The sequence below is a fragment of the Lichenostomus cassidix genome, chromosome 2, assembly GCF_008360975.1.
Source record: "Lichenostomus cassidix isolate B80296 chromosome 2, HeHo_3.0, whole genome shotgun sequence".
NCBI lineage: Eukaryota > Metazoa > Chordata > Aves > Passeriformes > Meliphagidae > Lichenostomus > Lichenostomus cassidix.
In genome coordinates, this window is record NC_139482.1 from 218,118 (window position 1) to 232,798 (window position 14,681).

The window sequence follows — 14,681 nt, forward strand, 5'->3', positions numbered from 1 at the left end:
CAGTAAAGTCACCTCCTTTAATGGTTTAAATACTGGGGCACAATCATGACTGAGCTCAGAGTCCCCATGGGTTTCACAAGCACAAGTTCCTTCCTCATTCCTACTGTATTTAGCTTGAAGCTGTCTATACCTGCTTTGGAGTTATTCTGAATCCTCATCAGAGCACTGCATCCATGTATTTCATCCATATACAGGGCAACACGAGACTTTTTTTTCTTCTTCTCCCCTCTATGTCCTTGGTCTTTCCTCACCCCAGATAAGGACTGTGTGTGGGGGACATCAGCCAGCACACTCACCTTTGCAGAGCTCAGGTCACAGAGGAACCACAGACACTTGCTCTGAACTCTAACCACAGGCCACCTGGTTTTGCCCATAGGCTGCTGGCGCAAGACAGCAAATCCCTCACGTCTCCAAAGTTCAAAGATTAACTTGCAACTGGCAAAGAACTGCAAACTTTGAGGTGCTTCCTCTCCAGTCCCTAAAACATGTCAGATGAGAGATGCCCAGTGGATCCAGTAGCAGTCTCACCCACAGTCCCAAAGGCGGCCAAACTGTGAGGTCACTGCTAATTTGAAGCCAGGCAGACTCTCCATCAACCCCAAATGCAGCCCTGGGCATTGCACAGGGATACAAGCACATCACCTCAGAGGATTTGTGTCCCCTTAGTGCACTTGGTGACTGCATCCACTGCTATTGGGCTTGGAAACATCAGAGCAAGATGAAAAAATTCCTCAGAAAAGCCTTTACTGATTGTGTACCAGGAGAAAAACCTTTCTGACACTGCAGACACAGGCTAAGCCAGGGCAGGACACACAACACGTGCTTAAAGCTGCTGTCCTAGTGCTGAGCCCCTCATGGACACACTCACTCTGGGCAGCCCACAGCACTTCTCTGCTCAAGGGGCTGAGGGCAGACAGCCAACAGGGGATCCCAAATCCACAGAGCTGACAGGGGAACAACCATCATACCATGGGGTCTGACCCCCTGCACACACACACAGCAACACCCACAGGCTGGACTAAAGTACATCTCGTGAAAAGAAAACTGGTGTCATTCTAAAGGTTTCAGGCAGGTCTAAGTCCAACTGCTCTCCAGATAAATTATTCCAACATTAACTTCCTCCCTGCTAGGAAACTGCATCTCCTCTCCCATGTAAACTGGTCCAACTGCAGCCCCCCTGCACTATGTCTGCTCCAGTTCTGCTGCCCAGACTGAAGAGTCTCATGCCACACTCACTCCTTGGCACTGGTTTTCCAGCAGCAGTGATCAGCAATCCTGGCACATCCCAACCTGCTCCTGTGAGCCCAACAGGACTCAGAGGACTGCTGAAGTAGGATATGGGGTTACATGAGCAGTTGGTTTGACATCAGCATAAGCTCTTCTGTGGTTTGAATCCTTCCCCCAGCTCCAATTCCTCTGCTAACTCAGGGCTCACACAAGGCACCTCTGACATGCAGGCAGAGAAGTGACCCTGTCCAGAACCAGGAACTGTCCCCATGCTGGGGCATGCTGAGTGTGCATGGTGGTGCTGAAAGAGTGTCAGTGTACAGTGGAGAGCCATGGCAAGAACAGGCAGAGCTGCACATCCCTGGTCAGAACAGTTTATCCACAGACGACTTCTGACTTGACCAGAAACAGCAGTTTGGGTTTGGGAGGACTCATTATGTCCTTCTTGGCACCATGTGAGCAGAGATGTTACTGTGCCCCATTCCCTCTGTGTGTGTGTGTGTGTGATGCCAAGGACCCCACCAGCTCCTGACACTCACCCCAGCTGCATCCCACCTCACCTCAGACCCGGGATGCTCTGAAGCACTGTGCCAACAGCACCCTGGCCACAGGGCAGAGCTGTGGCACAGAGCAGGAAGGAACAAGATGGGGATGTGTAACCCAAGCTCACCCTCAGCAGCAGTACTTGATTCTGAAGGATTTCTGTGATCAGCAGCACCACCAGCACTCCCTCAGCATCCCAAATACAGTGGTTCCATACCCTGTGCACCGGACTGTGCCAACAGCTAGATGGGAAGAAGGCAGGTGGAAACTGCCCACCCTGGCCAAGGACACCAGCCCCAAAGACACACAAAAGGCTCTGGGAAACATGGACAGGAAGACCTCAAGTTCAACAGTTCCCCCAGGCAGGATGAGAACCTCCCATGGTAGGAGCAGCAAGGAGGAGCATGGCAGGGACTCTGTGAGAGGAGTGTGACAGAAACTCTGTGAGAGGTCAGAGAGTCTCCTGGCCTCACCTCACCACACTCTGGGGCAACTGCCCCTCTTCAATGGGCACACAGAGTGATGATCCCAAACCATATCTTCACCATTTCTCCAGGGGAAAGTGAGGAGGAAATAGGGCCCCAAAACCAGAAAGAAACAGAAGACAGGGACCAAGAGCCATCCCTGGTTGGGATTTCCTTTGGTTCAGGGAGCAGCACCTTCCACTGCACATAGCAGCTCACCAGCCTCAACACTCTCCTCAAGATGAGGAAATTCCCCAGGGGTTCACACTGCCAGTGAAACCCTTTGACATTCTTCTGTCCTGCACACCAACCAGCACAAAATCCTGACAGCAGCTTACCCGGGACCTGCACAGAAATGCCAATGCCCGCCAAAGGGACTCCCGAAGGTGGTGAAAGCAAGACACTTCAGAAGGGGTTCTGTTCTCAGCTCAGCAAAGCAAAGCACTGCTGAGGCAGTGGGAGGGATGGCCATTGGCTCTGTGCCACCCACAGCAGCTCTTACCTGTGCCTCCTGCCAGCTGTGAGCTGCTCCTCTCCTTGGCCAGCCCATTGGCTTTGGGGCTGGCGCCAGGCGCTGCTGCCGTCGTGGCCCTGGGGAGCCTCTTGCCTGGGACCTTCACCGTAGTTCTCAGCAGGTCAATCTCCTTCCCATGGACATTCTGCATGTAGTCCTGAAGCAGAGAGGCAGAATGCTTGAGGATCAGCCCTGCCTCAGCCACACACACTCAGCTCCACCATCCCCAGAACCAGCACTAAGCCTTGTGGGAGTCTAGGACAAGCCTGTTTGGGAAAGCATGGCTGGGGATCAGAGATCAGATGGAGCCAAAGGCCACACAGGTGGCCAGCAGTTCCTCCTCCCTATTGTTTGTTTAATCTCAGCACTCAATTGTAACAGCTAAAGATATTATGATGATAGGATATGATATGATATGATATGATATGATATGATATGATATGATGATATGATATGATATGATATGATATGATGATATGATATGATATGATATGAGTACAGTAAAGGCAATGGGATACCCAGAAATTCCCTCTCAGGTAACAGCTGGGGTAAGAGAAAACCAAACCAACAGAACTCAGGTAACTCCCTTGCTCATTCACCTGCAGAGCTTCCTATTATTCAAAACTTGGTGCTTCCAAAATGTCCTTCCGTAGACAATTTGTTATACAACCAAAATCCCCCGTGCAGACTGTAACTCTCACTCTGCCCTGTCTCCCAGTAGCATCTCAGCTGTCAGTCAGAATGAAGGTGCAGATCTCCAATCTCTCTCAAGCACTGTGTCCATTCCTGTGCCTCGCTCCCCTCCTGGCTCCATGGGGCACCATGGTTCTTCCCCAGCCCTCTTGATGGGACCAGCTCCTCCTCAGGCTAGCACTCTCAGAAGGGAGAGACCCAACCAACGTTACAGAGGAGAACTGCTGTGCCCTGATGCCGGTCAGATCCCGAGGGAGCAGGGACCAGCACTGGAGCTCAGGGCTCCAAGAAGGAACAGGGAAGTGGGGACACCATCCCTGGGCTCCCGTGCTGCCATCAGGAGGGGAGCCACAGCTGTCCAGGGTGAGCCTGTGGCTGCTGCAGGAAGCTTGGGTTTGCTCCAGTTCACAAGGAGGTCACCAAAAAGATTAACTCAGAGATGCTCCCTGTTTGCTTCCACATCCAAGATAAAGACATGAACACACTCACTTTAAGAGCAACAGTCCTCCTGTCCTGGACCCAAAAGCAAGTGACGGGGCTGCACAGGCCATGGTCTGTGCTCTCAGGTGACTATTTGCAAGGGTCATAGTCTCCCAATGGCACCTTCATGCCTTGGTTTGAACTCCTCTCTTTCCACTGACCCCCATGCAGGCATCCTACCCTCACAGCCCACCCCGGGCAGGGGGCAGCACACCCTGCCATGCTCTCAGGGGCCAGACAGCCTGGCCTCAAACCTTGCCACTCACCATCCAGTATCCTGGGTGACTCTCAGACCACCAGCCTAAGCAAACAGCACACCAAGCTGCCCCTGGCTGGGTGGGGACCTGGTGACAGCCCTGGGCAGGGACCCTCAGAGGGGCTAGAGGATTTTCCCTCACTCAGCACAACTGCAGCGGTCGCCGGCTGCCTGCCGGAGAGAGCGGTCACCGGCGCTCGGCTTTTATTACCCACCATAAAACAGCAATTTCTTCCCAAGCCTCCTCGCTAATTACCCAGCCAGTTCTCTCATTTCATTTTATTACTGGAATTAACAACGAGTTCAAAGCGTGGAAAGCTATTAAGATGTGTGATTAAGCCACATTCAATTAGTTTCTACAAACAATTTAATTGATGTTGCAGATAGAATTAACAGAAGGTGATTGTGTGAATGGCTCCACTGGCTGCAAAATGGGAGCTGCTTCCCTGGCTCTGTGCAGCATGGCCAGCAAGGCTGGGCTCAGCCACACGCCTTCCCGGCAGCAGAATTCTCTCCAAGGCTTTGGGGAAGTGATGGGAAACTGCATCAGCCTCTTCACACAACTTGTTCTTTTCCTGTCACTGAACACACTCACAGAAAGTAAAAATAAAGATGCAACAAGGAAAGCCCTGCTGAATCCAGGGATCAGGCCTGCCTCCAGCACTCCTGCCTCCAGCTCCAGGCATCCTGCTTGTCCCTGAAACCACCAACTGCTCTGGTGCAGAGGCAGAGATAGTACCTCAGGAACCCATTGACTGCCCCACAGTTCCCAGGCATGAGTCTGGGCTGGTGGTCAAGGCAGATTTGCTTCCATCAAGGAAGCAATTCCAGGGCCAGGGCCAGCTCACCAGCACATGCTTCGTCAACCCATGACTGCAAACCCAGAGTTTATGCCTCACTCCTGTTGGGGAAACTTTCAAGTTGGGTTGGAGGTGCCATGATCCAGACCCAGAAATTGGCTGAGTGATGAACTCCCAAAAGCAGATGAAGAGCTCCACCAGGAAGCTTTGGCTGGTAACATCAGCACTGCCAGAGCCAGGCCCTGACCTCCATCCAATGGGACACATCCGGGCCAGATGCACTCTGGAGGAGAAAGAAGTTAAGGTTGCTGATCTCTGGGATCCTGACACCCATCCCAGGAAGGACAGGGAGAGAATGTAACAGAAATGGAAGAGAAGTCAAGCCAGGAACTGCCCTGACTCATGCCAAGGAACAGCCACTGGGAACACAAAAAGGGCACAAAAATGTTCTGGGGCATTGAACATTCTGATGGACAGGGAAGACTCTCTTCCTGCAAGGCTCAGCCTGCCGTCAGGGACCCCTTTACTGCATCCAGAATTCTGCTGTCCCCCAGACACGTGGCAGCACAGGCAGGGAAGAAGCTGGGACTTCCCATCCCATGGCAGGAACTACTGGATGCTGCATGTCCCCTTAGCTGACGCTCCACGGTTTGTTCTAGCCCATAGCTCCCCTCACCACGTGCCAGCCAGCCTGGGATCTGCTGCCACATTGAAATGATATGAGTACCTGCCCAGCCTCAGGAGCACAGCTTTGTTCCGTCCCTAATGTGCTCTGCTTATATCATCCTGTGAAAGGTCATGGGAGCTTTGCCTTGGGCCACAGGGTACAAATCCACCACAGCACCTCCTGATTCTCTCTGGAAGATGGAGAGGAGCAGATACAATGGGACATCCTCCTCTGGACTACCTCGTCTTCCTGCTTGTCCCTGCATCTGTCCCTTCCAAGCAGGTTGTACAGAAGGGACTGGGAGGTACCAGAGGGAAGAAGAGGAAGAGTGGCTCTGCCAACAGCACACTGCCCAAACCACAGCACACAATGGACCATGCCGGTGGGTGCCAGGGTCCTTTCCCAGTTCTCAGGCAGGTGATGCCACAGGGGAGCATGCAGAAGCCCAGCCTTGCAGCACACAGGCTGGGCAGCCCCACGCTCTGTGCCCATGTGTAATCCACCCTCGCTGTAGGTAAACACACCAGGCGATACAACACCTATCTCAGGTGCAAGGTTCAGAGCTCCCCGTGGAAACTGGGCACAAGAGGCCCAACTCATACCACCCTCAGCAACAGGCTGTAGATCACTAGTGGCACCAGCTGGAAGCAAACCAGAATTTTTCTCAGGGCAACACAGTCATGAAATGAAATGCTGAAGAAGTGCAGGAAGGAAAGTGAGTGGCATCAATCTCGATCACCCCCTGAGGAAGGAATGGTGGAAAAAGGAGAGAAACCTGGTGTGCATCAGGAGCAGCATCTGAGAGCGGCTAAACAACAGCCCAGAAATTGCTCTGCCTCTACAGCTGAGGGAAACAACAGTCCTCAGTGGAAATACAATAAACCCACACGCACATGTGAGCACACACAGAGATGGCAGCAGCAGCCACTCCCTCCTGGTTTGGTGCTCCAAAGACCAAAAACTGGGGTTGTGAAGTTAGGGAACTGCAGACCACAGCATAGTATGGGGATTGAGGACTATAAGCAAAAGCTCCAACAAATTAGAGAAAGGAAAAGCAATGGTTGGGTCTCCAGTTCAAGGACAGGAGGGTCCAGGGGCTAAGAAGCTGGATGACTGAGCATGGTGAACCCTGAAGTGAGGGCGCAGGGCTAGCAATGAGGAGAAGGACTCTGAGGCTTGGGGCACTCCAGTACAACACACCTGAGGAGACTGGGGACAGACCGAGGGCCTGGGAGCATTCACAAGAGCTGCAGCACCTTCTTGCAGCCCCCTAAACCACCCTGTGTCCCCCAGCCGCCGCCCATCTGTCTGTCCTGTGGCAGCACATCACTGGCAGAGGTGCTGGGCCTGTGTCACAGGTGTGTCTGTCCATGGCTGCTGTCACAGCAGCAAACTGTGCTCAAGAGGGAATAGGGAAGAAGCCATTAGCCCCACAGTGGGGAGGCGACAGAGATGGATGGGGCGGCAGCTGCGTGCCTGAGCCAAGCGGCGACAAGGATCAGAGCTGCACCGACTGCAGCTCAGCTCGGCAGGCTCTGCACAGGCACCTTGTCTCCATTACCTAAGACCTAGCAGCCAGGAAAATTATTCCACACCCAAATGGCACCATCAGATATGGCTGCAAGGAGCTCTCTGCCTGCTCCTCACCCAGCTGCAGGGTGGCAGCAGGCCCTGCTTTAGTGGACTGAGGAGGCAAACAGGGGAGAACTGCAGCTCCCCAGTGTAATCCTGCACAGTGTGTGTTTCCACCAGCCTAGTACTGAACAAAGAGCCTGCAGGAGAGGTAGTCTCCTCCAGATCCTGGTAAAAACCAGCTCTGCTGAAAATACTGCCTTGGAGGTGGCCAACACTGAACTGCACGGGGCAGAGCCCAGAACTTCTATTACCAAGCCCTTCCCCAGCCCCTCTCTGCCATGATGGCTGCTGCAAGAGCACCTGCAGCAGTAGCCACAGCATGAAGGACACTGTTCTGTCCCACCCTGCTCCTCTACTCAGCCCAGTACTCACATGCAGGCTGGGGTGGTAGGTGAGAACCCCATTGTCACACAGTGTCACATACTTCTTCTTCCACTCCTTGTTGAGGGACTTGCCGCTGCGTTTGAGGAGAATGCCCTAAAAGGGAAGAGCCAAGAGTCTCAGATGGTGTTTGGTCCAGGCACCTCATGCTCTGTTCCAGCACTGACCCTTGGAGACTGGTCTTTGAAAAGAAACAATAAGCAGACTCAAGAAAACATCTTCTAGGTCAACTTTCCCACAGCATTTTCTTGTGCTGCACCCTTTCCTCACCAGCCCCTCAATCCCCACAGACAGCCCCCTCTGTCTCAGGGACAAGAGTCTCCACATGTCAGTGCCAATGTCCAGGTCCTCTGAGGGACCCATCACATCCTCTGGTGTCCCAAACCACTCCCTCTGAGAAACTCTTCCCATTCCAAAGGGCAGAGCCCACCCAGGGCAGGAGCCAACCTCACTACCAGAGACACAGATTGCTCCTAGACCTTCTCCCACCACCCAAAGCACAGAGGGATAGGTAAGGCAGGGAAAACTGGGGACAGGCAGGCGCCGACTGAGAAACACTCCAAATACAGTTCTCCCAAGGGATGCACATTTTCTCACCTGCTTGTGATCCTGAGAGCTCTCAAACAGAGTAGGGACACATCCCAGGAGGGAGTGCAGGTCCTGGGCAGTTGAGAATTAGGGTAATCCCCTTTTCTCATCAGGGTTTTACATGATACCCACCCTGTTGTCTCTGGCACAACATGCTCCCAAGGCCAGGAAACAATTGCTCTCAGATGCACTGAACTGCCTCTTCCCACCAGAATAACCCAGAACTAACTCCATTGATCTGAACCAAGGCTCAGGGCAGCGATTCATCATGTACCAGGTAAGGACAGAGGTGGAGAGGGAGAGGGAAGCTAGGGCAAGGGCTCTGGAGCAGGGAGAGGACATCAAGCATTCTGTCGGCAGGGAGGGAAGGACAGCACAGGGGGACAAAAGTAGAAATGAATAACAGAGTCTGGGAAAAAGCTGGATCTACCAACTGTTGGGCCTGGGCCCTCTGAAAGTGCTGTCTGGACAGACACCCAGACTGCCTGTTCCTAATGTACCAAAAATCTGGGCCCCCGGCCAGTCCCTCCTCAAAAATGTGGGCAGAAAGTCTCAGCCCTGCCAGCCTCAGCATATTTTGGGGCCCTGTCCCAGTGCCTGGAGACTGGGCTGCTGTGCCTGCACAGTGCAGAGGCCCAGCACAAAGTGGTGGGGTTTGGTGCATGCAGAGGGGGACAATGCTGCCAGACGTGACCGTGAAATCAGCAATAAATGGTGCAGAACAGGCAGAAGTGCCCCATGAGCACTCCAGCTCAGTGCTCAGGCAGCAAGCAGAGGGAAAAGGAACTTCCTCCTGCTCATGCAGGGACAAGAGAGCAAAACAGAGTGGGGAGGGCAAAGCTGTGTGTGGACAGGATCAGATCCCTCATCAGGATTGGATCCCTTGCCAGGATCTGACACCTTGCCCTCAAGAGCTCAAAGGAAATGAGCTGAAGAACTCAGTATTAGTCAGAAGGTGCTGATGAGAACATGGCATGGAATGTGGCAGCTGACCAACAGATCCTGCTCTGCCAAGATCTGCCAGGGGACAAGCAATGACCCTTGGAATCATATCTGGATGCTCACACCAAGCAAATCTATGGAAAAGCCACGGCAAAGAGTGATGGGCTTCTCCTCTCCTCTCCTCTCCTCTCCTCTCCTCTCCTCTCCTCTCCTCTCCTCTCCTCTCCTCTCCTCTCCTCTCCTCTCCTCTCCTCTTGATGTGTCTTCAGCCTGATGCACCTTGATGCTACAAAACACCTACTTCAACACTTCCAGCCTCCTCCAAACACGTGCTGCCTGCAGAGAACAGTTCGGCTGCAGTTAGGTGACCCTCAAACCTACAACCTGACAAACAAACACAACCAAACTCGGAGCCAGAAAGGAGGACCCAGCACTACAGCCCCTTTTTGCAAGCCAGAAGGAACTAGAGTCCAAAACTGGGCACAACCCACAGCTGAGGTTGTCTGCCCATGGTCCTGAGCATGCTCCTCACATGCCTCCCAGCCAGGTTCCTCATGGATCCAGGAGCCCCGGGCCAGCACACCTGAGTGCTCCTCAACCTCCCTCTGCACCTTGTGCGAAGACTTACAGGAAATAACTCTTCCACAAGTTTCTTCCCGTGTCACACACAAAGGGAAGGAGGTGCCAGAGATAACGGCAGGGAAGCCTGACCCTCTTCCTCTCTGCACTCTTCTTCCCTTTCCCGGCATTCCGTGGGCCGCGCACGGCTCTGCGCTGCGCTGGGCTGTGCTGGTGCACAGTAAAAGCAGCAGCAGCAATATGCAGCGTAATGAAGCAGGGAGCAGCAATGGCCCCCAGAGGACTCGTTTACTCCACAAATCTCCCTTCCACTCACTTTTTGCTAAGAATTTTAACACCAAACTTAATTGTGAAGTCGCGTATTGATTGGAAAATGCAAATGGCAATTTAAATGTAATCTAAGCTCCCAGCATGATCCCAGCTCCCAAGGAGGAGGAGTCACCCGCCTTGGGCCCTGCTGGAGTGCATGGCCTGAGCAGAGCCAGGCCAGGGGCCAGGGGACCCCCGGGCTGCCAGCACGCTCCATGCAGGCTTCCCACAATGATCTGGTAGAGGTGCAATTAGGAGCTCATTCCTGGTAACAAACAGCTGGGGAAGCTTCGTCTCCTGGCCTAATTAACCCACTTCTTGGAGATAAGTGTCCAGCCATGAGGGAACTCTTTCAGCCTTGCAGGACCATCACCAAAAGGACACTGTGGCAAGGGGTCCCAAGTCCCTGGCACAGAGCAACCCTGGCACAGGCACCAGCTGGCCCTGCAGCCTGGAGGGCGTGTAGGTGCTGTCCCAGGTGTGGGGGGTCCCCAACACCCACTGTCTCACCTGTCCCACTGGGGAACTCCATCTTTTCCAGATGTGTGTTAAGGGAGCCAGATCAGGTCACCCAGAGGTGCTGTGCTGGAGAAGGCAGTGACAAGTAACAACCAAGCACCCTATAGTAGCAACACACATCCCTTCTCAGCCAAGTCACCCCACAGTTTCTCATTCCTGCAGCACCCAGCCCAGCCTCCTGCTTCTTGGCTCCATGCAAACCCCAGGCCCCACATGGTGAGAAGGGCTGCCAGTGCTTCCCGATGCTTGTTCAGTGCTCACAGAGAGCAGGAAGGGATCATGGATCACAGTGGTCGCAGCCATGGCTGTCATGGGGGAGTCTGCTGCCCCACAGCATTCACTGCCTTCAGTGGTCGGTTGGCAACGTAAATATGGACCAGCCTTGTTCTCCCAAGCACAGGAACCCAACTGCTCACAAGGGGACCTGCCAGCAGCCCCAGCATCAAACACGCCAGCCCAGTGATGCCCAAACCAAGGGAAGCAAACAGTCCAATGCTGGCCACAAACCCGGGCAGGAGATCCTGCACATTTGCCACTCACAGCCCCAAACCCACCAGCTTCTCTGCTCTTATGGCTGGGCAAGACCACTGGGTGGTCTAAGAGGAAAACTAAGTAAAGGCCCCACTCTTCCACTGTCCCGCAGAGACAGCAAGCAATGAGACCTCCACCATCTTCCAGAAGGAGCAGGTCCATACCAGAGACTAGAGCAACCACCCTGTCCCAAATCTCTGTGATACAGAGCTACACCTCCTGGGAGTCTTTGCTCCTCTCCCCACCGATGGTACCAAGCCATCACCCTTTGTGGCATAGGGCCACAGCAGGAATGTGCCAAACTGCAGTGCTAACCTCACTCTGGACCCCCTGACAACCCCTTCCCCACAACCCACATGTGGATATCTGTTGGCACAAGCTGCTGTCCACCTGTCAAACACCACCTCCCCCCATGTATGTTCCTGTAAAAACACTGCCAGCATCTCTGGTCTCTGTGAAATCACCTCTTGTAACTCTGGCTACAGGAGGTGCCAGTTCTGAACCCACCATGGACCTGGATCTCCCATGGGAACTCTCTGCTTCAGGCTCTCCTTGTGAGCTGCTGCTCCCGTGAACTAGTCCCTCCACTTAGTCCTGAATCAGGCAGCAGTTTGTCATCTCCTCCTCCTTGCAAAGCTCAGAAAGGATGTACAGGTTGTGTCTGCAGACCTGGCCCTCTCTTGGTCCCAGTTCTCCCCATTTCACATGGGAACAGAATGGCCCAGCCTACAGCATAGAATGACTTAATCCCACTAAACCACGACAGCCTCTGGCAGACCAGGCAAGGCCAGGCCCTGTCAGCAGCACAGGGCAGGTAAAGCAATCATCCTGCCCTGCCAAGTGGAAGGAGGTCCTGGAAAAATTAACCCAAAGGTCCAGGCACAAAAGGCTGTTGGGGAGGAAAGGAGAGGCTGGGGGGGATGCCTCCCAGGATCAGCCCTCTGGCAGGCAGCAGCAGGTTCTGGGGAACCAAGTCAGGTTTCACTGAGGGCTCCAGCTGCTCTACTCTCAGCCTCACCTACCTCACCACAGAACAGCCACCCACTGCTTCCCCTGCTACCCTGGTTGGGCTGACCCCAAACCAGAGCACATGGGCACTGCCACTGCCAAACAACAACGCACTGCAATCAACCCAACCCGTGCCAATGAGCCACTGCACACCAACAGGTTCTGTGTGGCACAGAGCAGGGCATGGCTTGGCATGCAGCCGGGCTGCCTCTTCCTGCTGGGGCTGTGCCAAACTTGGGCACCTCAGCAGCAGAGCCCCACCCCAGCACTGCTTCTCCTCTCGCTGCTCCCTCTGGCCCTAGAGCCGATCCTCCCAGTGTTGCCTTCCCACCACTGCCCTCCGCTCAGCACACCCCCCTGCCCAGGGACAAACAGCCCTGCATAAACCTGCTGCAGGATAACTCCATGGGCAGGGAAGGGCAGGAGCTTTGGCAGCTCCAGCAGTGAGCAGAGTCTCTCTCTTCTGACCCACCACTCCACTCCTCAGCCAGCCTGGCCTCATTGAGTCCTTCCCCATGGAATCTCAGCATGGAATGGTACCAGGCAGCCCAGAACCTGGTAGGAATGTAGACCCTACTCTCCTGTCTCACGTCCCAGCACTCCAGCAATATGGAGACACAACTGGCCCCATGCAGTGCAACTCAGCCCCGGCAGGACTGGGGGACACATGGGGTACAGAGAGGCCAGCAGGGACTGCGAGAAAAAAATGGGTCCACAATGGGGGCACAACTTGCAAGGCAGGTGCACAACTAGGCACTGCCAAGCAGTGTATGGATCAGTCTTTCCTGTAATGCAAGGAAATCCTGGTGGAAACACCATCCAGCCAATCCACACCACTTGGCTCATTTGGACATTACGCATCCCTGCTCATCAGTGATGGACATGGGGGCAAACAACACTCTGGGCTGGCTCCAGGCAGTTCAACCTTCCCTGGAAGCCAAGAGGAGGAGCAGAACAAACTGCTGCTGGAGGAAGCAGTGCCTCCCTTAGATTACTGACAGATCACAGTGTGGGCACAGTGCTTAGAGCTTTTTGCAGTAGCCCATGAAGAGAGGAATACCCTTCCTGTCCTGCCAGCAGCAGGAGTGGAAAGCAACAGGAGAGGAGAGGAGCAGGAAAGGAGCGGAGAGAGGCTGCGGCGGGGGCTGCAGTGGGCATGGGGCATGGATGCCATCTGCTGGAACCGCTCTGCAGCCGCTGCTGCAGCCCCACCAGCGCCCTGCCACAGCCCCCAACAGCCCCCCACGGCAGCTGCTCCCCACTGCAGCCCCCACTGCAGCCCCCACCACAGCCCCCCCGCCCCGTGCCCCCGACCCACACGCAGCACAGCATCCACACCAGCACCCCCAGCACCATGCTGGCTGCTGGAGCTGGTGGGTGTGCAGCCCCCCAGGACAGAGAGGCACCGATCAGCCCCCAGCAGTCCCGTGCCGCGTCCTGAGCAGCGGCGCCCCAGCCCACACTCCCTGGACCCTGCTCTCGCGGCGGGGCGAAGGGGGAGCATCGAACCTGCTTCATGGGAATGGCCCTCCCGCTGCCAATACTGTCTGCTTTACACTCCGGCACCTTCTTGTCGCGCTCCGGATCCGCGCCCTTCCGAGACTGGAAGAGAAGAGACACAGATGCGTTAGAGGTGGGCACAGGAGACCGAAAGGCACGGTCCCCTGTCCCCAGCAGGCTCCAGACCAGACCAGACCACTCCGCTCTCCCCCAGGCCAGCTCTCCCAGCGCACAGAGCAGCCGGGCCCTCGCACAGCCCCTCTAGGGACACTCGGGACACTCCAGCCCAGCCCCCCAGCAAGCTCTCCTCTCCCCCCACTGCAAGCAGAGCTGTCCTCTTCCTGGCAGAGCGGGGCTATCTGGGCCCCCCCTCCCGTGGGGCACACAGGACATGGCGACAGACAGAAATGGCATGGGATGCAGGTGGAGCATGAATGGAAGCAGGAGAGGCTCAGGCAGTGAAGGAACTCACACCTCTACTAATCCAACAGATTTATTCTGGTAACACACTTGCACCATACAAAGTAGCACAGGTCACCGGGCAGAGATACCAGCCCTTACAAAAGAGCATGGACAATAAATATCTACCACACGTCTAGAGCGGCGAGAGCAGGACCCACCAGCGCCCGAGGGCCACGGGGAGAGCAAACTCTGATAAATACAATATGAAATTTACAGTCTGTTGAGCAGAACTCATTCAAAGTGCTTAGGACAGAGGGAAATACCAAGTCATACACGGCATGGAGCACAACCAATACATTCAGAATCACAACAATGGTAGGAGGCAGCGGCAGCGTCTCTCTGGAGCGTCCTACACACCCCCTCAGTCCAGGAGGGCCCCATGTGCTTTGGATCAGAAAGGGATACGAGCCCCGCGCGCCTGGGACACCGATTCACCGGCTTTTGGGCCCAGAACCAAACAAAGAGATTGAAAGAGAAGAAAACTAAAGAGACACAGATGGCTGCTCGGCTGCGAGGAGAAGAGGAGAAGGAGCAGGAGTCCATGCAGGCTGCAGAGGTGCAGGAGGGAGGAAGGAGCGGAGCG

At 54.8% G+C, this 14,681-nt stretch overlaps 1 protein-coding gene across 4 annotated transcripts in view; it reads right to left on the reverse strand.

The window, feature by feature from the left end:
• AGAP3 (ArfGAP with GTPase domain, ankyrin repeat and PH domain 3) overlaps positions 1-14,681 on the reverse strand; it is a 107,995-nt gene that overhangs the window by 31,916 nt on the left and 61,398 nt on the right. For all 4 annotated transcript variants that reach the window (XR_014849627.1, XM_085049961.1, XM_085049959.1 and 1 more), the window contains exons 9-11: positions 13,646-13,738; positions 7,652-7,756; positions 2,737-2,905 (exon numbers count right to left, since the gene is read on the reverse strand). Coding sequence is in view for 3 of the 4 variants with exons in the window: in XM_085049961.1 (XP_084906087.1) it covers positions 2,737-2,905; positions 7,652-7,756; positions 13,646-13,738 (367 nt within the window). In the remaining variant the exon portion in view is untranslated. The remainder of the gene's footprint in view (positions 1-2,736; positions 2,906-7,651; positions 7,757-13,645; positions 13,739-14,681) is intronic.